General features: G+C 42.9%; 1 protein-coding gene across 3 annotated transcripts in view; it reads right to left on the bottom strand.

The window, feature by feature from the left end:
* Window positions 1–25,514, bottom strand: part of GMPR (guanosine monophosphate reductase) — a 49,332-nt gene that overhangs the window by 16,254 nt on the left and 7,564 nt on the right. For 2 of the 3 annotated variants that reach the window (XM_090039245.1, XM_090039246.1), the window contains exons 2-8: window positions 24,040–24,105; window positions 23,596–23,715; window positions 22,159–22,242; window positions 19,879–20,052; window positions 13,934–14,015; window positions 11,546–11,652; window positions 1,986–2,028 (exon numbers count right to left, since the gene is read on the bottom strand). In XM_090039245.1, the coding sequence (XP_089895371.1) occupies window positions 1,986–2,028; window positions 11,546–11,652; window positions 13,934–14,015; window positions 19,879–20,052; window positions 22,159–22,242; window positions 23,596–23,715; window positions 24,040–24,105 (676 nt within the window). The remainder of the gene's footprint in view (window positions 1–1,985; window positions 2,029–11,545; window positions 11,653–13,933; window positions 14,016–19,878; window positions 20,053–22,158; window positions 22,243–23,595; window positions 23,716–24,039; window positions 24,106–25,514) is intronic. The other variant, XM_090039247.1, reaches the window with a different exon arrangement.

Below are 25,514 nucleotides of genomic sequence, written 5' to 3' on the forward strand. Positions count from 1 at the left end.
GGCTGCTCATGGCTGCTCTATAACCATGGCATGCCAAATCACAAGTCCCACTTTAATCTCTCCATATATTTGGTCTACACCAACCCTTTTCAAGGCTGGGTGCCAGATTTGGTTTTGACCTTCCTTGCAGGTACACAGAGTTCAGGTACGGCAGGTTAGAGTTGGTGGTCATGAGCCCATCTCTGGTTTCTATCCTTCAAAGGCTTCTTGTGAGAGAAATATGTGGCTCTGCAGTGCCGTAGCCTGCACAGCACAACACTGACAGAGCAAAGTGGTTCTGTACAGTCCTCTTGCATCCTGGCATTTCCACGGTCTTCAAGGATATTTCTAGGTCTCTTCAGACTACCAGTATAATGCACTCAGCCCCATCAAAACAGGACTTCCCAGCTCCAACGTGAACCAGTGGCAACCAGGTCCGCAAGCACAACATTCATGAACTACAGAAAACACCTGAGGCCAAAGTACCCTCTCAGCCCCACCAGTACAAACCCAGAGTACCTACACTGAAACCACATATGTAAGAACAAAATCTGCCTGTTTACTATTAACCTGGACAAATGGCTTAAAGTTGCAGCAAAGCAGAGTTAGACTGGATATCATGAAAAAAATATTCCGTTAGAACAGTGAGACAGTGAAACAGACTGCCTAGGGAAGCTGTGGACTCTCCAACACTGATGGTATTCAAGATGTTGGACGGCCACTGGTCAGGGATGATGCATGTGTAGCTATGCCCATGTTCTACTATGGGTATTTCCTGTGCTTCTGAGTTTTGCTGGTTGCCACACCAGGCTGGGAGGGAATTCCCCCGTCCGTCCCAAGCTTTCTGCTATGTCAGGGGTTTTTTTTGTTTTTGTTTTATAGCCTTTCTGAAAGGCACAGGGTGTTGGCTGCAACCGAGGCTGGGGATTTTGACTGGGGTGTGCCAATGCTCCTGCTGTGACTTAAAGCTGGAAATTCGTGGGTAGAGGGTGTTGCCCCTCTGCTCAGGGTCAAACTGATTACCATATTTGGGGTGAGTGGAAGGAATTTTACCCCATGGTCAGATTGGTATAGACTGTGTGGGGGACTTTGCCTTCCTCTGCAGCAGGGGGCATGGCTCTCTACAGTGGTGACACATAGGGGGGTGCACCCCCGATAGCCAGCATTCTCAGGTGGGGGAGCAGGTGAGCATGCTGGTGCCCACCCTGAGAGCACCGGCCAGGGAGCAAGGTGCCAAGAGAAGCGATCCCCAGGGTTCCCCCACAGCCGACTGTACTCATCTGGAAGTGCCAGCGGCACGCTTCTGCCACTTGCAGGTCAGTGGGATTGGCCGCAGGGGGAACACCCCCCATCCCGGTTGCTGACAGGCTGCTAGAGGGACAAGTACCCCCCCCACCGACTCAGGAGGCATCACTCGCCCATGGCTCTCCATCTGGGATCTTTTAAGCATGTATTAAACCTTTTACACAAGAAGGATTTTGGTTGCCATGGTCCCCCTGCTTTACCTGTGGCAGGGTTAGGCTAGGCTGTTACATCTTGTTGTTTCAGGGTTGACGGCAGTTTTAGTAAGAGGTTAGCTTATGAATTTGTAGAGGATGGCTTGGATAGGGATGATCCTGTCTCAGGCAGGGGGCTGGACTATGTGACCACTGGAAATCCCTTCCAGCCCTACTTCTTTATGATTTCTGAGTCCTGGTACACATAACATCCTAGCTCTTCAGCTGAGCAACTGACACACCAACAACTTTTCCAGGGCACTAGCTGTGTTTATGATCACAGTCTTATTGGACACACATAGGGCCACCAATTTCCTTTGCCCACTCAGAACAGTAAGCAGGTAGGCAGAATGGAAGGTCCTTACACTCTGATGCCGGGTGCATGGCATATTCAAAAAACAAAACACAGCTAAGTGCTACCTCTGTCAGATTTGGCAACACCTCTGACTGCAGTGGAGTTATATCAGGAATGACTCAATTCCTCAAAACCTGACCACAAACCATACTTACCAAATGCTTTGGCGACATCTCCTGGACAGCTGCAGCCTCCATCCTACAGAAAGGAAAACAACATAGACTTCAGTGAGCAGCAGAGAACTCATATTTGCTGTTGGCCTCAAGGATAACCACACAGGGCAAACACTTTGCAGAATACAAATTTGGAATCAAATGGTAAACTCCTAAGAACTAGCCCAAAAGGTTCAAAAGTTACAACCAGCATGGCATACGGGAAATAGTGGAAATAAGGAAGCTCTGTGTACAGTTAAGATGCCACAGGTTAACTGATTTTTCAGGGTCCCAGATTCTTTATGGTTCCTTTTTTAAAAAACCCTTATTCCTCTGCTACATATTCTGCTACTCATACTCCTGTTTCAAGAAGAAACATACACTGCCAGAATCACAGAAATAAGAAAAGGGAAAACCTCTCAGAACATTCCGTTCATCCTCTGCCCCAGAAGTACCACTGACATTTTAAATATGATTTTCAACAGTTTATTGTACACAGAAAAGCAGAGGGGAATGTACTATTGGAAATCCTTTTTTATTTGATAAGCTGCAGATGACCTGTATAGTCTCATAGCTCTTCTATTAAGTGAAACATCTTCATCAGCGATTTGGATGAGGGGGTAAAAAGCACCCTGTTCAAATTTGCTGATGACACTAAGATGTGGGGGGACGTGAGTACATTGGAAGGATGCAACAGGCTACAATCAGACCTCGACAGGTTACAAGGGTGGGCGGACGAGAATAGGATGGGTTTCAACACAGACAAGTGCAAGGTGATGCACCTCGGGAGGAACAACCGGCACCATACCTACAGGTTGGGGAACTCCCCTCTTGTCAGCACGGAGGCGGAAAGGGATCTGGGGGTCATCATTGACTCCAAGATGAACATGGCCCGGCAGTGTGGGGAGACAGTCAGGAAGGCCAACCGCACCTTGGCATGCATCCACAGATGCATCTTGAGCAGGTCCAAGGAGGTGATCCTCCCCCTCTATGCGGCACTGGTCAGGCCGCAGCTGGAGTATTGCGTCCAATTCTGGGCGCCGCACTTCAAGAGGGATGTGGACAGCATGGAGAGGGGCCAGAGGAGGGCCACTCGCATGATCGGGGGACAACAGGGCAGGCCCTATGAGGACAGGCTGCGGGACCTGAACCTGTTCAGCCTCCAAAAGAGAAGGCTGAGGGGGGATCTTGTGGCCTGTTATAAACTAGTCAGGGGGGATCAGCAGGCATTGGGGGAGTCACTGTTCCCCCGAGCACCGCCAGGAGTGACCAGGAATAACAGTCACAAGCTGGCAGAGGGTAGATTTAGGTTAGATATCAGGAAGCGCTACTTCACAGTCAGGGCGGCTAGGGTCTGGAACCAGCTTCCAAGAGAAGTGGTGCAGGCTCAGGCTCCTACCCTGGGGGTCTTTAAGAGGAGGTTGGATGAACATCTTGCTGGGGTCATTTGACCCCAATACTCTTTCCTGCCGTGGCAGGGGGTCGGACTAGATGATCTGCTCAGGTCCCCTCCGACCCTACAAACTATGATACTATGAAACCGATTCATCATATTCTTGGAAAGGAAGGGGGTAAGATTCATAATCCTCATTTCACAGAAAGGAAAGCTGAGTCAGAGGGAGGTATGATAATGCTAGATACACTGTGGAGGAACATAAAATATAACACACCAAAAGACATTAGACAATATTACTGCAAAGGCAAGCATTCAAACATAAAAAGTACCATGATTAAGGGTGCCCATACAACCCAAATTCAGCCCCTTGATCCATATGCATTACAATAGAAGGCTTGGCAGAATTCAATTTTTATTTCAGTGAATAATACCAATGTTTATTTTTTTAGCATTTATTTCACTTTTTTCAATTAAAATTTTCAGTATTACACAAAATTAGGGCTGTGGGGGGAAAGACAATTTATTCAGGACAAATGTAACTATTGTAGGACTGCTGTCAGCCGAACAGCAGAGCTGCTATCAGTCCTGGCTCTGCTTACCCGTAGCTTCCCTCCTCCACTTTGTCACACTTCCTCTTCCTTTGTTCTCTGTCCCCTGGGGTTCCTGGGGGTTGTAGTCCCAAGTACAGTCAGCCGTTCTATAGGACCACTCCCCCGGTGTCACACACTCCATTAGCCATCATTTTTATGTCCCCTTTCTATAAATGTTGATTATTAACAACAGAAATATTTTTGTTGGTCTGTGAGGGTGAGGTGATACTGATGTTTATCAACGTTTACTGATAAAAATCAAATCCTGCTAAGCCAACTATTGTAGGCTAATACAGCATTCTTTAGTTACATGGCCACAGACTACTTTTTCCAAAGGACCCCTGTCTCAGAGGTGGACAGCACTCACTTAATGAGCAGCTCTGCAATATTTTCTTTTTTCCTGGTTGTTCCGTGTTTGTCCGTTATGTCTCTTACTTCACACTATTAAGACCTTGCCCTGTGGAGTCAGTTATACATTTCCTCAAGAGTTTTTCTTTGGTGTTCTAAGTGTAGTATATGAGCACTTCAAAAACATGAGAGAATATATTTCACAGTATCCATGAGAGTTGAAAGGGTGGTATTAGTCCTATTTTACAGATGGGAATTTAGCCATATAAAAATTAATGTCAGATGCATTTGCCCATTTTGGATGCCCAATCTGAGATGCTTAGGACCAGATGTTTGCTAGTATCTAGCAGTTTATGGCCTTTTATATGGTCCAAGCACAGTTTCCGCTGACTTCAGGTGCAGCTCAGGGTGCTCCCTAAATCATAACCCAGGGTCTCAAGTCAGGTACCAAAACACCAGAGCACCCCCAGATATCCCAGTGAAACATTTCCTTTAAGTGTCCTGCCCCACATCAGGTAGGTATCATCTAGCAGCACCATTCAACTGCCTTCATCATGAGAATGTTCCTTTTTTTTTTTTTTTTTCTGTCTTCCCTTGCCTCTCACTGCACACTTTCTAACTTCTTCAGCAAATGAAGCGAGGCTCCTCCTAAGAAGACTTCACTATTTAATACTTATTCATCCCCACCACCATGCCATCCTGTGCCCTGAATCAGACAGGGGGTCTTTGTGAAAAAGGTACACAAATTTTGTAATTGAAGCATATGCACAGTGGAACCAAATTAAGGCACTGTAGCATGTCCTAACACAAGCGTATCTGGCTGGATAACTTTTTTGATGTCCTGACATCATTTGTATGTTATTTCCTTTAAAATAAAGCCAATCTAAAAACCAGAAATTCCATCACATTAATGCCCACCTGGTTCTCCCCATCCACTCTTGCTCCTAACAGTACGGGTGTCCCCTCCCCTTCACCTCCCATTAAATCTCAGTGGGCACATCTACACATTCATTAATATGCTTTAGGCTATGTGTATTAAATCTAGTACAGGAAACTCTCGCTGTTTGCAGGTTCGGCATTCACGGTTTCAACTTTTCACAAATGCCAAACCCACATTTTAAATGCCTTTTATACACTTACAGGTGCTCCTCAGGAGTTCCATGCTTGCTGCTGCTGCGCTTCCACCGTCATCACTGGAGCCATGCCCCCCAACCCTGGCCACCAGTGGATTTTGCTATTCACGGGGGATATGAGAACATATCCCCTGCAAATGGCGAGGATCACCTGAACTTGCACTGTGAGGTACTAGAAAAATGCACATTAGCGTATTTTAAAGCGCATTAGCTAAAGAGCATGGCTTTTGCGATGCTTTAATACACATTAAAATAAGCTAATGCACATTAAAGTGCACATGTAGACACGCCCAGTCTCAGCCTCCCCATTTGCTCATCTCTTAGTTTCCCCCCACAGATGTCTTCATTCCCCTTCCTGGCTCCCAGTCTCTTTGCCCAGCCAGTCCCAGGCTTCTCTACCCCAGCTCCCAGACCGAGTTTTCCCCTCCCTCTCTCAGCTGCAGGTCCCAGTCTCCCCACCTCTCACATTCTTTTTTCCTAGTCTGTTCTCCCTAGTCTCGTTCTCCTCCCAGCTGTAATTAAACCATACAGACCCTTTAGGCCATCAGGGACCAGGAGAAGAGGTCAGGCTCCCGGCTCTCAGAGCTGGGGCTCAGTCCAGGATCCAGACTTGGGGTGGTCTGCAGCACTCCAGAATTATAAGGAAAATCCTCCTCAGCCCTGGGCTAAGGGCATCCTCCATCCACATGGAAATTATAATTTAGCCAAATCTGGGCAGATTTTTGGGGGGCAGCAGATAGTAAGGACATCCTTAAACAAAGAGCAACTCCCTGCCAAAGTCAAACCTCTATTCCACAGTATGAGTCTGCTGGAGTTTAAAAATGAATACATTTATAAATAAAGTTAATATCATTTTTTAACAAGGACAAAACCAAACAAAATATTTTTCCTAGTCTCATACACCTTAATCAGATTGACTGAAATGTTTGACAACAACAACAAAAAACCCAAACCAAAAAGCTTCAGCCTGAGGCAGACTCAGGGAGTAGACAATTTTATTCAGAATGGTTGAAGTCTGACAAAGTTATAGGCAACTGGAGGCTGGATCTTATAAGAAGATATGCCAGTAAACCTTAGTAATACATGGTACACAAGCCTTAGCTCTGGTACCAACAAAAATTTAAGTATTCTACTATGCGAAGAATATGCATATTGCACAGATATAATTAGCACACAGAGATGGTATGCAGTTTGGGCAAAATTCTGAATTTCATCTCTGAGCTGTGTGGAGGTCAGGGTGAATAACAATCAAACTTTTTTAAATAAAAAATCTGATTTTTTATTTAATCATATTTTTTATTTTTAACACTTTTTAAAAAAAACTTATAAAAGATAGTTTTCATTTAAGATATGTTAAAGCTCAAAGATATCATGATGGAGTAGGGATTATAACTTTTAATTATATACTATTTGAGACTATGTATTCATGCAACCTTTTTAGAAGTTTTACAAATAGGTCACAACAGGCCATGGACTATATTAGGGGTCCAATCTTATGGGGTTCCCAGAGGCTCCTTTATAGTTTAGTAAAGATTAAAGAAAACCACTCTACCCAATGGGACTCAGTGCCCAGTCTAATGGACTCCATTGAGCACTATGATGCTTAGTTTCAGTTCTCAAACTGTGGATTTGTGTCTCCAGAGATCACAGGCAGACACAGTTTTTTGGGGAGATGTGATATCTTTTATTAGAACAACTAGATAGTTGGAAAAGTTGTTCTCTGCAAGCTTTCAGGCACAAACACCCTTCTTCAGGCATACGGAGAGTTTGTTGTCTTCAGAGATAACATCCTTGTTAACAGCAGTACATGGAGATGAGAGATAACAGACCTGATTACCCACCCTTCAGCCCTATTGCTTCTCTGCAAGTTTGTGTATACACAGTCAAGCCCTGGCCTTTCTCTAAAAGTGCAAAGTTTCAAGAAGTTAAATGAATAAAGCATATCAAACAACAAGAATGTACTTTGTGTAGAAAACAATGATTAAATCAAGGCTTCCTGACCAGAGATTTAAAATTGTTTTGATTTAAATCAAACCCAATCTGGTGTATGTAAAAGCAGAGGGGGAGTGAAGACCTCCCCTGTCATCTTTCTTACATATTACAGGAGGGCTCCAGCAGGCAAACGGTTCTGGTATATATGGGGCACTGTGAGACGATAAACATATCAGTAAACATTAGCTTATGGTATACCTTAGCTTATGGCATTTCATTCCACTCTAGGCAGTGAACTATAAGAAACAAAGTTTCTCTCAAGAAAAAGCCTCTTGGGGTGAACTTGCCTGCTGAACAGCCTCCTTACTGCAGTTTATTTTTATACTTTCAAAAGCCCAACGTGTTAATGCAGCAGGGAAAGTGAAAAACAAGACAGCTGGCTCTCAGACAAAACAGCAGGGGCCAGTAAAAGTATATATTTTTGACATTGTTTCCTCCCATCTTTCAAGTGAATTATGAAAGATTCATTTCAAAGATGAGCTTTGATCCCTTCAAGTTTGTGTTAGAGTCAAAAAGAGAACTCAGACAGAAAAGTTACTTCAACCCTGATGTACCACTGATGAGAGATTACTAGAAATGGATCTGGCCTAGTATGTCTAAGTAAAAATTGGCACCTTCTTATACAACATATCTGCCCCATGAGTCAGATGTGCTCACTTTACTGACGTAAACAAGTTCACTCAAGTTTGCACTGCACTAATACAGTTCAAAAGAATGAGCTCAAGTCTACTCTGTTCTGAATATAGCTCAAAGAGGGAACCCATCACTGTCATACGACCAGCTACTTTCCATTCCATTCTTTGAGTAAGATTCCCTTTACTTCATTTGCAAACAGCACCAGTCCCAGCTCTACCAATGCTTAAGCCAGATGAAGAGCAACTCATAAAGGATAAGCCAAAGCGAGGCAGAAGTGTTGTTGGTAGATGCAGGAAAACACGCCAACACACTAGCCAGTATCACAGCCCTGGCAACTGTCAAGGGTGTCTGCTCATAGGTTCTGAATGTGGTATATAATTTTGGAATTCATCTTCATTTCTTGTTGATATTGAATATCAATAGAACAACTGCTGAAACTACTGTTTCCTATATCTACGCTCCTTCCTACCAGCTGCAGACTTGGAAGTCCATGGATTTTGTCCCCTCCTGACTGCATGGAGCAAGAGACACTAGCTGGAAAAAAAACAAACCAAAACAAAACTGAGGGTGATTCAGAATATGGTAATTCATCTGCAAAGCTTCTTGGGTTGTGTGAGCCACAACTTCTAGTCACTAAACCAAGGCCCAGTAGCATGCTAGGGATCAATCACAAGGTCTCACAAGACATGAGATGTGTACCTTTACTCCAAACCCTTATGCTGGGTAAAAGCCCTGGAGTGGTATAAAGAATCTCCAGTTTGGGATGGAGGAGATTCCCCGGCTCAGGTGCTGTAGTAGACAGATATGAATAAGGCTGCCTTCTAAAGCCCTGACTTGGAGAGTTTGTCAGCAGTGAGCTGCAGCATGCAGGCTATGAGGAACTCAGGGAGGCTTCTATCTTAGACAGGCCCTGGGGGTGTCTAAATTATGGCCCCCCAAGCAGGCAGGACCTAGTGGCACCACACAGCATCTCACGGCAGATCCTGATTTTCAAAGCTTTCAGTGGGTATCCCGAGCTACCTTAAGGATCCCCCATTTTGTCTTCCTGTGATCAGGATTTACCTTGAGGGACAATGAAACTATTAGCAGCAAGGAGGTGATGCAACGGAGTAGAAGACAGAGCTCTTTCAGCTGCCCATCCAGGGCTTTAAAACTTTCCTCAGTGGGAAGTTAGGAGGTTAGAGTGATCCTGCAGGATGAAAAAATAACCCAACGCTCTGCCATATCTTAAAATACAGTAAAAACCTTTCTGCCTTCTTGTGGACAGGAGAGAAAGAACCAAAGGAAAAACTGTCCTTTTCACCTACTGGATTTTTGCAAACTGCTCGATCAGATACCACCGAAGTGACCAGTGTGGTACAAAAGCATAGGCAAGATTAGAAAATGGCTAAAAAAGTGCGTCATCAACAAAATTGCCTGCTAAATTCAGCTTGTAGATCCTTTATCATCGGTAATGACCTAAAAGTCAGGATGCAGCTAGAATGTTCAAGTCCTGATCAGAGTGTGCAGTACCAGGACTTGGGGAAAGGGAGAAGTTACATTTTTACTGACTCAGAGCAGTGGTTTTCAACCTGTGGTGAGCAGACCACTTGGGGTCCACAGACTATGTCTCAGGAGTCTATGAAAGAGGACAATGATCAATCAAAAACAATTCAAAGAAGTCCACATCCCCTTTAAAAGCTGTTTCCCGTTTATGAAAAAAGGTTGAAAACCACTGACTTACAGACGAGATTAAATATGGAACCCCAGAGTCTCAGTAAAACTGGGGCTGCTGGGGCATATGAACGAGGCATTTGACCCAATCATCCTTCTGACCTTAATTGTTCTTTAATGCCTGTACAATCAGAACAGGGAAAGGGGAAGAGAAGAGAAATGTCAGGCTTCTAAACCCTTCTTGTTATCCTCCTAAATGTGTCTAACAATCTAGATGCAAAAGGACCTCTCTCTTTTGCATAGTCATGGAAGTAAGTCCCCATGTATTTTTTCCAACAATTTGGGAGACAGACATTCTCAGACTGGAAGAGGGATTCCAGATTCCTGTTTTTTGCTTATTTTCCAAGATGATAGTGAGCAGCAGTGAAGTAGTTTATAATATTTATAATACATTTACATACAGTTTATTAAAAAATTACAGCTGAGGCCCTGGAAAAATACTTGATCTGGTCCCAAATCAAAACACCAGATCCAAGAGCTCCCAAACTTCAGGGAATTTGCAAGTGTGGATCTATGGCTCCTCTATATTAAAAAAAAAAAAAAATCTACAGTGATGTTAATAGAAAACGTGAATACCCACACTTACAATTCAAAGGAGTCCACACCCCCTTTCAAATTTGTTTAGGGGTCCACTCATGAAAAAAGGTTGAAAACTACTGACTGCAAAACTAGGAAGGTCTTGTCAGCATTGCTGTGGTGACAATTACTGCTTCCCAAGACTACTTAATAATGACCGAGCCTTTTATACTGAAATGCAGACATATGGTTTTCTTGTCCGCTGTTCCCATCAGCACCTTTTTTAGAACTCTGTAAGTCACAAAATGATGGGTTGTTTTTAGTCTGGTGCGTGTTTACTGCTGTCAAGCCCACACAGAAGAGTAGGGGAACGGAGAAGAATGCATGGGGACAAATAATGAGGAGAGAAAGAGCTGATCTGAATGCATTCTTGGTTCCCCTGGTCCATTACATAAATACCACCAGAACATTTTGGACCCCTTTTGTCTTTATTTTCTATCATCCTTTCTCCTTGCTCCTGTACTGCATGAGTACCCTCAGAAGGGATGCTAATCAGAGCCTTCTAGTGAAGTCAACCTTGCAATACACCTAAAATTTAGCATGTGACTTCTAACCATGGCCACAGTACAAGGGGAGGCATTCTTATTCCTCAGACTCAAGCCATTAATACCATAGAGTTCTTTCAATTTGCAGCAGCTCAAAGGCCATACCATGCTTTGCAGTGACACCTCACTCACTCTTCATTCCATCTTGGTGAGATGGGAGCCCCTGCAGGGTGCAATGTTTGAGTTGAGCCTGCAGTAAATACACTCCTACCAAGGCGGCAGCTACCAATCTACCTCAGGATTCCCACAAGTAATCTCCAGCTGTGCTGACCTCCCCTGGTCCTACTCACTGGAAACAACTACCTTTTTTCCCTCACCCACTTTGAGGCATCACCTTTCCATGGGAACTGCTGCTCACCTCAAAAAAATACTAAAATAATGCTAATTCTGTTAACTTATGGGTGATTATTTCCCATTTAGAGAATGCTTTAAAGGCACAAACAGGAGTCAAGTCAGTAGTGAAGGGCAAAGGAAGCTGGGTGCCACCTACACCTGTGAAGATCTCAAAAGCTGCAGAGCAGCAATCACCAAAGGGGAGAGAGGGTAGCCCTTAATTCTAAGAAGCTGGGCAGGAGACTGCAGCCCTACCATGATTTGCAGAGCAGGTGGCTTATCATGGACCACGCTCACTTACTGAAATGATATGCCCCTTCAGGCCATGGGCTGAGTCTGCACACTCGATCACAGCGCTCAGCTGAGGGTAGCCCACACCTGTCTTAATCCTGGTAGTGCATACAGAACCTGGAGGAAAAGAAAAGAAGCTCATAAAGAGAGTAGCCAGTATGCCTGGTAGAAAACTTTCTGCTGATTGTTTTTCCTTCTTTTACCCCATGTGAAAAATTTGGTTTTCAATTAAATTAGTGTTTTCCCTAAAAGTGCCTGCTTATGGGAAATTTAGAGTTTTTTCCATCCAAAACCAGAATGTCTAAAAACTGAAATACTCTTGGATCTTGAACTGTTGCTGTGATACCTGCATGTGCACCGCAGGAGGTGTCTTAATGTCCCCACATTCTCCTCTGTAGCTGGAGCTCCCTGGTTAGACTACATCTCCCATGATGCATCCTGGCAAGGGACTTCCATCATGCACTGTTTGCCCTCTCAAGGTGGAGGGTCTGTGATGCATCATGAGAGAGAACTCTGTAGATAGGAACAGAGGTAAGAGACTACAACTTCCATAAGCCATTGCAAGAATATTTTCAAAATACTTTGACAGAAATATTTTAATATTCTAATTCATAAGAAAAATAGAAAATTAGACAAAAGCTAAGCTTTTTTTCATTTTGACAACATTTTCTACAGTGAGAAGAAAAAGTCACCTTTGACTAGCTCTGGTAGCCACAGCAGCAACATCTGGTTGATTAAAATGGCAGGGGACACAAGAAAATGAGCAACCAACATTTGAAAAATAAAGTAAGAAAATCTGAAGAAAATTGAGCCCTACAAAAGGTAAGAGACTCTAAACACAACCTCTAATGAATAAAAAGAGAGATCATTAAAACAGCTAATACCAGATTTTCTCTCTGACAACTCTACTGAAGTGTTTTTAATATGTATTTTTTAAAAATTAAGTAAGCCTCAAACACAAAGCTGCCTTCTTGACAATCTGGTGTCATTTAGGATGCCAGCAGTGCAGCTCCTCATGACAACAGGGAGAATTTTATAGTTGTCAAAAAGGGTCTAGGTCATACACAGCTATCCAAATCCTAGAGCTCCAGTCAGTAGAGACAGGAAGATTAGTAGAGTGGCAATTTCTGCTAATCCTTCAATTAAGTAAAAATACTTAAACACTGACAGGATTTATGAAAAGTAGGTAGAAAAATAATTTTAAAATAGCCTTCACTGTCTCCAGCTTTATAATGAATTACTACATTATCCTTTAATCAGGAAGGGCCTGGCCTGAGTAAGAACATCAAGGTTTGATCTTTTGTGGTGGACACTGTTACTGTTACATTTCACTTGTACTGTGGCAGTTATACCTGGATATCTCTGCTGGTATTTCACAGCCTGGGCACACCTTCCTGTGACCTATGTTCCTGGACTCAGTTGCAAGCTCACCGCTTGTGCTCTAGTTATCTGTTCATGCAGCTCATGACAGGAGTTAAAAGTAGCCTTCCCATGAGGAATTAAGAAAAGTAGTCCAGGTAGTAAATGGAAACCTAGAGGTTCTTGGCTAGATACTCTTGCTCTTTCACTCAGGGTCATAGTGATCATCGCAGGTCATATTAGGGGGACTGGAATTTTTGCCTCTTCTGTAGTATGTGGAAAGGTCCTTTTCCTTGGATCTTTTGAGCATCATGTATTAACTAACCATGTTCCTTCCTGTTGCAGTGACAAGGCACTGGTAGTGCCCTCATCTTCCTAGCCTTTACCATTTATTTATTTCTTTGATTTATACACCTCCTTAGCAACCTACTAGTGGCACATTGTAGTGTTTTTGGTGTCCCACATACTGCTCCTTGAAGTTAGGAGTAAGGGTTCAAAGTGACAATTTAGGAGATTCCTTTGGTTCATGGGAGCCTGAGAACACAAGGGATTGGTCTCAATGACCCATGAGGTCCCTTCCAGTCCTGTGTTCCCATGTTTCAGCCTCTGAATTTCTTTAGTGTTTTTTACACCCACAGATCTCAAAACAGTTTGAGAAGTCATGTCAGGTGGCAATCTAGTCTCCATACAGCTATTGATACAGCATTTAGTGATTTGCACAATGATATTTGTCACGCAAAAGAAATGCCTGCCTACACCTTAATGACATCCATTTGAGACTTAATTGGAATGATTCAGGCTGTCCTGAACCACAGCATTTCCCATCATGTATAGATCTTGGTCTCAGAATAATACTTTGAAATGAACAGTGTGTGCATCCTAGCACCAATCTGTCAAATATAATCACTCTCATAACGTGAATGCCTTTCAAAATGTGGCAGGTAAGTGGCTGTAGCTGTAGTAAAAATAGAAACACTGATTTCTCTGTATGCATTTTTCTCACCCACTTTCTCTGCTTTTCACCCAGGGTTTGACTTACCAGGCCCAATACCAACTTTAATAATGTCTGCTCCAGAAAGAATAAGTTCTTCCACCATCTCTCCTGTCACCACATTACCTGCCTGAGACAGAGGAAACAATATGATGTAAGTGGGAATTCTTAAAGCCAAGTGTGGTGGAGAATAATAATAACACTGTTAGGTTTTTGCTTCTCTCATACAAGGAGGCAAATATCAGGAAGCATTTAACATTTAATTTCACTTCTAAAGGAACAGCATTTCCATTAAAATATTACCAAAATATCCACTAAAATGCTTGTTGCATTGTGTACACCCAAGTTTCAAAGGAATCTTAGGGAATATTCAGAATCTACACCAGGCCTAGACTACAATTTTGTTGCTGTCTTCTTGTTCAATAGTTGGCTGAACCAAAACCTGAAACATGGAAGATTCAGGCTTTTGGTGGGAGATATCTGCAGCTCAAGCCCATCTTTAAGTGAGGTGCCCTTCCCCCAAATTATACAAGAAAGCATTTGCTAAGTAAAGAACAGTGGAAGCAAAGAATGCTTCCTTTTCCCTTTGATAATCAATGCCTGCACAGAGACTCTTTCCTACATGGCAGTCTTGATCTCTTCTTGTAAAGCACAATTAAAATTGCTTCATACTTCTATGCAGTATAGTGCACACAGAGAACTCCAGGTAAAGAGGCTACAGTTAAAAGATGATTTGAAGTCTAACTTTAGCATGGTGTGGCCTACAGAATGGCTGTTTACAGCACTTGTCCCTACAGCAGTCGTGTAGTTTGTGACTATTTCTGCAGTGGTATATATCGATCAGTGGTCCAACCATTTCACAAGCAATCTCAGGACCGTTTCATCAGCGCTAGTGTTAAGTAAACACTTCTGCCTGCTTTGGTTTATTGCCGAACAGTGTTTTGCCATAGCAAATATTACTGCTTATAGCTGACTGACACTGAAAATAACTGCATTTCTAAGTCTTGAGACTTAATTGGAATGATTCAGGCTGTCCTGAACCACAGCATTTCCCATCATGTATAGATCTTGGTCTCAGAATCTTGGTCTAAGAGTCAATGATCAAGCAGAGAGGACCAAAACCTGCTGATTTGTTTTTCAAGACCTAATTTTCCTCAAATTTCTGACAATTACCAATTCTGGGAAAGAACAAAGAATGCCCTGGTGGGTCCTTAACTTTGGTAAGCAATAATTCTACCTGGGGCAACAGGACAGTTACCACCCGATAGCATATGATTAGATTGATTGATAACATGTGTGCCACAAGTGACATGCACAGCCACTTTGTCTGGTACATGACAGATCTGGCAGGGAGAACAGTGCAGATAAGGCAGGGAGCAGAGGAGAGCAATGGATAAGGAACAGAGAAGAGAGTAGAGCAAAGGATCAGGAACAGGAAGGGGATTGACTGGAATAGCACTTAGGGAGGGGACAGGACTTACTTTGTGGCATACTGGCCAGAAATGTTCCTCCCGCTCCCCCCAAACTAGATGAAACCCTGCATCCTGCCAGTGTTTATTTACCTATAAAAGGCAAACCCTTCACATTGTTTGTTATAGCAGAATGAGAATTCATGTACGTGTCTGCATGCCTGGAAACTGCAAGCATACCCCACAAGGCAAAACCCCTGCATTAACCCTGCATTATTCCTTGCAGTTGCACCCAGATGGGTTGTTCACACTCGAAGGGATTTACATGATGCTTTGTGAAATTAAGTAATCCCCTTTGCTCACTTTGAATGAGGATTCTTCAATACTGCGCAGTTGTTTGTGACAGCATCAATATGGGCAGAGCAGGTGGAAAAATCCTAAAAGCTTTATTCAGTGTTTACTTAGTCCTTATTCAAGCAAAACCCCTGCTGAACTCAATAGGAGTTGCCCAAAGATGGCTGGGTGATTTACTGATTTTGGCTCGAAACTCTTCATTTACTTTTTCACAATGTGCTGTAGTTCCCTTTTAATAAAATGAGAGGCTGGCAAGGCACCAGCTGAGGCACTTAAACCAGTAATAAAGTAGGCAGCAGACTGTGGTGTATAAAACTGGAACATTAACCTTTTCTCAAAACTGCATGATATTGATTTTTTTTTTTTTTAAATAATAACAACAATAATAAAAGACTGGCAGGAAAGAGAGGATTTTGAATTGGTTTAGCATTTTGAGTAAAGTTCTCCTTCTTTCCCGTCGTGAAGCTTCTTGCTTTGCTGTATGTTATATAGGTCTTGCTGAGGCAGACGGAAGTGTAGCACTTACAAGATGCATCCCTAAAGCGGACTGCCAGGTGTGCAGTGTAATACTTGGTATGCAGTTTGACGCTCTTTGATGCCAGAATACATTCAGTAGATCTGTGAGGCAGGGCAAATAGGACCTGATCTAAAGCCCACTGAACCCAAGCTGGAATCTTTCCAAGATGGCTTATAAAAATAATTTGTCTTTGTATAACCTGCAAAAGTAGTGAGCACAGCAGAGGTAACACAGCTGAGTTTTAGTAAAGAATTGATACTCTCTCATAAAATCTGACTAGAAATATTAGTTCACATGGACTTAGGGAGACAATCAGGCTGTCTGAAAGCTCGCTACAAGAGTGCTGACAAATTATAATTAATCAAGCTGGGAGGGGGTTTCTAGAAGATACCACCTCCTTCCTCTTCACGTTTTTCGCTTCTAATCTAGCACAAATGTCAGCTCACCACAGTTTCCCCGTGTACAAGATCAGCCAGAAACCACTTCAGCCATATCCAGTGCAACTATCCTGATAGCCATCATATGCTGAGCAGATCCTAAGAGAAATTCCACCTTTGTGGACAATTCAATCTTCAATCTCCAAATGCAGTCAGCAAGTAAGGGGAGATATCATCTAGCCACGGTGTGAATGCCAAGGATGGAGAGGAACTATGTTGAGCAGTGCAATGCAATATGCTGAGGAATTTTGGAAAAAATTTTAACAAGGGAAATTAAGGATGAACATCAGTAAAAATTTTCTTCTCTAAACATATATTGTGAAATAGCCTAATAAAAATCAATGACTTTTATTAATAGCTTTCAAAAGTCAACTAATGAATATGGACTAGATTTCTCTCAGAGGAGCTGATCCTGCACCAATGCAGCCAGTCAGAGTTTTTAGAAGGAGCAGGCCTTGGCACCCTGATGTTAATGCAGTTGAAGAACAAAATACTATATCAATATTCAATTTCTGAGGGGCAATGTGTGGCCTACTGTACTGGGTCCCAGACCAGTGCTCTGGTAGACCTGGGTTTTATTTCCAAATCTGTCCTTGCATTGCTTGATAACTATAACACCTCTGTACCTCTGTTTTCCCTGCCTGCAAAATAGGGATAAAAATGATTCTTAACCCCTTAATAAGTATGTTCTAAGATTGCAGGAATGAAAAGGCCCATGTCAGAGCTAGGAATAAGAGGCAAGCAAGCCAAATTAGTTATGAAACTGCCAAGCCTTCTTAAACACTAAACCATCCTTCCATCTGCAGATATGCCAACAGCCACTAAGTAGCACTGTGCTGTGTGCTGTGTGAGTAGGAGTTGCCTTGCACAATACCTCCCCTAATTTGGAGCTGAACCCGTTGTACGACCCATGGGAGTAAATATTCCCCGAGACCCTGGATTGGGTTACAATGTTGTACTGCACTGCAGCTGACTGTGGAATGAAGGGTCACTCTGAGGAGAACAAGCATTGCAGCCTGAAGATCACTTTCTGCTATGAGAAAGCTCTTTTATTTTTATACTTAGTATTTCAACTGCTAGAGCTTTCATTTCAAGTCTATAACTGCACAGAGAATGCTGAAAGAAATAGTGCAGAGACACAACAGCAGTCCAAGAACAAGCACTAGCAGGCCATGTTTTACCATGAATTGCAAAGGTTAGATTAGAAGGCCTGTTCTTGGCAAGGACAACTTCAACAAGTCATTTTGGTTCAGTATATGAAGTAATTTCTTTAAGGATGCAAGGGAGCTGTCTGTAGCTCAAACACAAGCTGCAAGGGTTGTACAGGCATTAAGTGGTTAGGAATATACAGATTTAGAATCATCCTGAATTAGCAGGTATTTAGGATCAGAAATACATCTCTGTGCAGCAGGTAAGGAGAGCAGCCATTCTCAGATAAGCTACTTGCAATTGGAGATAGAAAGCCAGGATTGTACATGTGTCATTAGGTAGTGCTGTTACTGCGCTAGGTCTCACAATAAGCACTTTAAATAACAGAGGCAGAAAAACTGCAGAGGGCAAGAAAACAGGTGAGAAGACAGGTACACTGAAGAGACAGGATGTCTGTGCTGAAGCACTGAGACAGAGACTCAGGAGATCTGGTTTCACTTCCTGGCTCTCTCTCAGAATTTCTGTATTACCACAAGTCATTTCATCTTTCTGTTTCTCTGCTCCTCATCTATTTAGATCATCATCTGTTTCAGAGGACAGGCTGTACTTGTACTTACGTACTTGTACACTACCCTATACTAAGGATCTCAGCTGGGGATGCCCCTGGAATGGTGATGATAATAATAACGTTGAGATGCTTCCTTGCTGTTTGCTGGAAATTAAAAAGTATTCATTCAAAATGTCAAGAACCAAGTCCACCCTCTCTGCACATCCTGGCCAAGCCACTGAGAGTTTTGCATGTGTAAAGAGGTCTCAAATATGCCTTTTCTCTGGGCCTGTAGTCCCAGACCTGTTGTGAGGGTTGCCCATGCGCCTATGGGCACAATCCAGAACAATCTCCCATTCACAACACAGCAGTTCTCAGCAGGAAAGAAAGATGAATCACTTCCTTTCCTACTCTCTTCCCCCTCCAGCCCTGTTTTCCACTGCACCTTAACCCCATGGGGATTGGATGTTTATGCCCATTCTCCCCAGCTGTGTGGTGACAGAAGTCTGACATGAAGGAATGGCCTATGCAACTGGTTTCTTCCAAGCTGGTCTGAAGAAAGGCCAATAGCCTTGGTATGAATCTACTACTCCTTCTAATAAGTTTACTGCTTTAAAGGCACAAACTCAGCCCCTCCTCAGCCAAAAAGGTCTCTTGACAGCAGAACTGGTGTGGTTTACTGCAAGGATGCGATGCAGAGTCTGTACACATTGATGCAGCATGGTTTTCTCCACAGATGCCTACTCCTTAGTTCATAAAAGACAGGCAAAGCATGGCATAGGTGGAGTCAGGAGAGACAAGTACACTGTATGGGTAAAGCCCTCTCACTAAGGACTTTGAGGACTGAGCTAACACCCTGATTTCTCAAATTGAAGCATCCTCCCATTCAAAACTGTATGACATTCCTATAGCAACTGCAGCCTTGGCTTTCCCAGTCCCATAACATCAGATAAAAATGTAATCTATGTTTAGCTAAACTTTAACGTGACTAAGCAACTGGAAACACAAAGGAGAAATCAGCAGCATCCGACCAGCCAGGTCTGCACAAATCATGGGCAAATGCTCTGTGAACCTCAGCTTAGCCACACGGAAACAGAAGATGAGCCAACACATGAAGAGAGGTCAGGGTGGGTGTGGGAAGAAAGATGGAAGCTGGAGATAAACTCAGTCCAAATTCTGCCCATGACCTCAGACTCTAGCTACAATTCCAGAGGAAATGTTGAATACTTTTTACTAAAATGATTGGTCATGACCATGTTGATGTATTATTAAGCTTCCCTCACTTGGCTTCATAGCTAAGCCCTGCTGAGATGAAGAGTGTATTGAACAGGGCTTACTTCCTGTGTCCTGGAGCTCAGGAAAACAGCATAGCCTTTGTTCACGTGTAGAAGCATAACTTTACAACCACAAAGGCAGCAACTTAGGGTTAGTCCTTCAGCTGGAACAAATTAGAGTATATAAGTAATCTGATTCTTGGGGGGAAGGGAGGAACAACTTAGATAATGTAGAAATGTATGCCCACAACTACCAGTTTGGCATATTCTGGTGATGATATCAGCACCTCTGGTCTACCCACCTACCATGATGGTGTGACTTGGAAACTTGGCACGGACATTTTTCACAAATTCCACAAAGTGCTCCGAATAGCCATTGGCCACATCCAGGCAAATGTATTTGATCAGTGGAATGGCCTCTATGATACTTGTCAATCTCTCCAAGTCAGACTGTCCACTGCCTGAACTCACGGCTACATGCTGCAGAGGCAGAGAGAAGACAAAAGATCAGCAGCTTTTACAGACGGTCACAAGCACTTACCTAGCTCATGAATCCATTTCTATTCCTCCCATATAACACCCTAAAGCTAAATAAATACTGCAACTAGACAAAGCAATCAGTTGCCTGCAATTTATTTAGACTCTTCAGTACAGCAGTGTTGGTATAAGCACCATTTAAATGTAAACTCTCCTTAAATTAATTGTAAAGTACTTTAGTGAATAAGTGGACTTTGTTATGGGGAACAAAGTGATGGCTAAAAGCTGTATGTTGCCCAGATTATGAAAAACACAGGTTCCTTCACTTGCTTATGCCTTTCTGGGAAAAAAAGTGTTGCAAAAAACTGGGGGAGCCTCAAAGTAAGGTTCAGGTCTGTCAGTGCATTAATCTTTCCTTAGTCTACCACAGTGAACAAGCATGTGCATGCCTCCCTCATCTGTCCTTATTATGTGTTCAGTCCAACAGAAAATAGCTTCCATAGCTGTTGGTCACGGACCCTCTGTGGGCATCCAAGGTCACAGAGCAAATCAGCATCTAATGATTAAGGCCCCTATTTCAATGGTTACAGATCGTAAAATATGTTTTTTGTGTCTACCTACCTAACCACTGCCTAAGCCCCAAGGTATTCAAATAACAGATATTTCTCTGGGCTTAATATGGCTTACAAAAATGCTGCTGAGACTAACTGGTAAACTGGCCTTCAGACAGTCCCCTCATCAATAATAATTACAATGATTTCAAAATGAGGCACGGGTAATGAAATACCCTGTGCAGTCTCCCAACAATAAAGAACAATAGTATGGTATTGATTTCCATGAAGGAATGACTTTTGTAACCCTGTCCGGGTAACCCTCTAGGGTAGCACAGAGTCAATTCTCACAGCAAAATGACAAGAGGAAAAGCAAAAATAGTGGAACACTGAATTGCTTCACAAACTGGGACTAAACCCCATGTGGTAAAAAAGGGGCAGTTTTTGGATCAGTAACTTCCAAAAAATAATAATAAATAATAATAATAAAAAAATAAAATAAAATAAAATCACCTGTTCACCAATACTGTATATAAACATTAAATAAAATACTATCCAGTATTGGTATATTGTAATCAAATTTACATAAAAGCTGTTAGATTGTTTACAAGTAATAATAAATAAAATGAACTGTATACTTTTTATTTACACAACTAAAAATACAGTCTAACAAGAAAGCATTTTAAATTATGTTGCTAACCAGGTTACTGCACCGTGAACTGCAATTTGTTGATTATAATTCAAAACGAATGGAAGTAGAGATGTGAATGGTGAAGATTTAAAGTAGTCAGTGATCTTTTTTTTTTTTTGAAGCATACACCATGTAACAATGAGCAGCAACATGCGGCTGACTGCACAATGGATGTTTTGGTGTTCGATTGTAACACTATGGGCCCCCAAACAAAGTTTGGAAATTTGATGGGTGGAAAATCAGCTTTATAGTTTGATGTAATGCAGAATAATGAAGACAGTGTAGGAATAACAGTGCCCAAAGCTTCCTCTGACTGAGGATTATAGTGTGGCCCACAGTAGCAGGCCTAGAGGCCTCTAAGCTTTGCAGACATGGAAAATCTCAGCCAGGATTCAGATCCACATTTAGTAAGTAACCTCTCCCTTCATAACGGGACCTCTCCCTTCATGACACCTAGAAACAGAAGTCCTACCTAGGACCTTGGACTTCTCCCCCATCATTTCTTCCTTAGGCGCCCCTCACTTCCCTTCTCTCCTCCACACCCATGTCAACACATCAGGAGGGCTATTCTGGGACCCTGCATGTTCGTAAGAGACTTTTCCTTCTGTTCTTCATCTCCCTTTCCATTATAGGCAGATATAAATGTTACCCTCTAAATCTTAATATGTACTATTGCAGTGTACTTCATAACAATGCTCTCTTTAATCAGGACAAGCCACTTAGCAGAATGCATTTAAGATTAGCAAAAAAAAAAAAAATCTTTATTCCTGGAAGAGCCACTTCAAAACACTTTCCCAAGAAACCACAGTATAGCTTCCATTTAGAAAGAAGTCATTAACTGTAATAATTAACATTATACAAGTATACCTCAAGGCATTCTGGGTGATTGGCTGCAAACAATTTCCAGTCTTCTAGAGAATAATGCTTGTGAATAGCAGTAAACATTGAATGCTGGAAAACATTAAGCAAACCTTTAGCAATGTCCAAGTTCATTCACCTTCCCTCCTCAATATTTCTGTCAACCCACAAATTACGTCTATGACACTGACTCTTTAGCCCAGGGGCAGGCAATTATTTTGGGCAGAGGGCCACTTACCGAGTTTTGGCAAGCTGTTGACGGCCACATGGGTACCTCCACCCCTTGAAGGTGCCCTGCCCCCTGGGCCTGGAAATCCCGCCCCCTAACCCCTGACCTTTGCCATCAGAAGTCCCTCCTCTAGTCCCCCAGAAATACTCCTTTCAGCAAGGGCTTTTGCCATCTCAGAACCAGGAAAATACCAAATTGTATTCTAAAAAGTGATCATCTACAACATTCATTGATTTGATATTAAAAATATTTTTGTCCTAGTTTACATGTGTTTGTAAGTGTACATAGAGGTGACTGCATAATAGCTTAAAATGAAGTCTTATTTCTGTATGTTGTGGGCAGTGGGTATAGATTTGTGGGGGGCTGTGGGGGAGGGTGTGGGTGTGTGTATGAATAGGTGTAGGGCAGGGGTGAGCAAAATGTGGCCAGATGTGTTCCGCCAGGCCATTCTATCCAGCCCACAGGTCCCCTTGAAAATTTAGAAAATCAATATTTATCTACCCTGGCTGCCTGTCTTGCAGCCCCTCGATGGGTTGCCAAAACTCAGTAAGCAGCCCTCTGCCTGAAATAATTACCCACCCCTGGTGTAGGGGGTGTGGGAGCATATGGATGTGTGTGGGGTTTGTGGGGGGCTGTGTCGGAGAAGCATGGCTGGGTTGTATGGGTGTGGGGGTCTGCATGTACAGCAGTGTGAGGGGAGTGTGCGTGCATGTGTATGGCAGGGTGTGCATGTGAGACACCCTATGCACGCGCACACACACACACACTCCCTCCCCTCCACACACACGCACACCCACACCCACATACTCCCTCCCCTCCACACCCACACACCCTCCCCCTCCTTCCCCACATACACTCCTCCATCTCTACAGACACACCCTCCCTCCCTGCACGTGCACACTCACACGTACACACACTCCCTGCACGCGCATGCCCACACGCATACACACTCCCTGCACACACGCGCCTGCACTCACGCCTGCACATGCACACACCCCTCCCTGCACGCACGCGCATACCCCCCATCCCTCCCTCCACACACCCATACTCCATCCATCCCCGCTCCGCCCACTGAAGACAAAGCCATATTTTTTTACTATTGCATTCTAGATTTTACAACTATGGTAGAAACAAGCAACTGTGTTTTTGCATCATAGCCCTTTACCAAACAAGCGGCTACCCAGGTTTTGCAGGAAAAGAGGGGAGTCAGTACTTACTTTAGTCATAACCTCTGCCATCTCAAACGTGCCCACAGTGTCCATGTTCGCCACGATAATGGGGATCCCGGTATAGCTTTGCTTAGAGTTGCGGAATGTGAAGGAACGCACGAGATCTACCTGCGAGGGTGGGCACAAAGTCTTGTAAGCATTTTACACAAATGGGGTCTCCCCCCAAGCTATCACAGTAGGAATTCTCCCTCTAATTTCAATGGAGCAGAAACAGTGGAACCTGCTTCTTTTGTGGCAATGCTAGAAAGAGAAAGCTCCATGACTTCTGAGGGGGAAGCTCAGAAGGGAAAAGGAGATGAGGTATGAAGTAAGAAAGAAGTCAACAAGTGAGGTGGAATGAATTGGATAGGTGGGTAGGAGCTGATAGGATAGGGATAGGGAAGGAAGGGTTGAGCTGATTTTGAATTATTTCATAACTGGGTAAGCACTCACCAGTTTGTTGCCTCTTAAGCTCAACAGTAAATTTCCACTGAAGTCTGATAAAATTTCCACCGAATTCTGTAGGATAAGAATTTTACTCTGTATTCTAAATTTAAAATATCAGCAAAACAACTTGAAGGTAGTTCCTGTGAACTCAGGGATTGTCTTTTGGTTATCTATTGGCACACCATTATAGGGATCTGGCCCTGTGCATGTCCAACAACAGAAGTAATAATAATGTTATCCTGGGCCAATAAACTACAAAGTTTTTGGATTCTCAGTTTATTTTTTGTAAGTGCACTGACCTTCAGCTCTACAATGTATTCAGCCTAACATGCTATCATTACTTCTGAAACAGGAAGCAACCTCAAGGGATTGTGGTGATGACATACTTCTTTCTGAAAAGTTGTGGTATCAAAATTTAGATCAGTTCCACTTGACTTGCTAAGCCAGAGCCTGTTTTTTCACTACAGAAAAAGAACAGAGCAATTTTTCTGTTGCAAAGACCTCAGGAAGATCACAGCAGGGCAGAATGTATTTAACACTATGCATTTCTATTTGACACTTCCGGGTTTATCTTGTGAATCATGTTTGCAAAGCTAATAATGCTAACAGTGCGTGGTACCCCACAACCCCCCTGAAAGGAACTCAAGGCACACCAGGATGTTACAGCAACCCTGGACGAGACTTGATGTCCTAAACATTCCTGAATAGCAAAATCCAACTCATCTAAAATACTGGGTTATTAAGTATCCCATCACATATTGAAGTTCTTTTATAAAGGTCTACATTTTCCATTCTTCAGCCTTCACCTCAGGGACAGCTGAAAGACCTGGACCATCCGGGAATGTCTATATCTAGAAACACCGTAAAAATAGCTGACTGACTTTGTTTACAAAGTGGTTCAAGCTTACACTAGGGGTAATCAAACTTTCCTGCATTGTGAAGCAGGTTATTGTTACTGTTGTTGTTGTCGGCGTCAGTAGTACATTAAACATTTATCTTCAATCTCCAGGATAAATCACGAGATCAACTTGCTCTGCATCTGCACTCTCATGCCACCAGTTTACCTAAGGTACTGCACACTGAGAACATCATCATACAGACACATGGGAAGAAACCAGGCATGGGGATTAACTAGTTAATTAACTAGTTAAAAAGTTAAAAACTGGCTAACTTTTAACTTCAACTAGTTACATTTTTCAGCTGTCAACTTTTAACTTTAACTAGTTAAAAAAAAAAAGATTTTTTTTAAAGTATAAGTTAAAAGTTTAAAAAAATGAAATCCAGCTTTCCCAGAGTTTTTCCTGACACAGCCACTCTCTAAGACTTACACGGAACGACATTTCTTTATTGAGACTCTATGACTTCTTGTTTGAGAGACAGAGTAGTGCACCTTCCTATGAGATATGGTCTCTTGAGAACTACAAGTCCCAGAGTTCCTTAGTCCACACTGGCATTTTCTGTGCATTTGCAGAAGTCAACAG

The sequence above is a fragment of the Crocodylus siamensis genome, chromosome 3 (assembly GCF_052110815.1).
Source record: "Crocodylus siamensis isolate JL-2025a chromosome 3, ASM5211081v1, whole genome shotgun sequence".
In the NCBI taxonomy this organism is placed as follows: domain Eukaryota; kingdom Metazoa; phylum Chordata; order Crocodylia; family Crocodylidae; genus Crocodylus; species Crocodylus siamensis.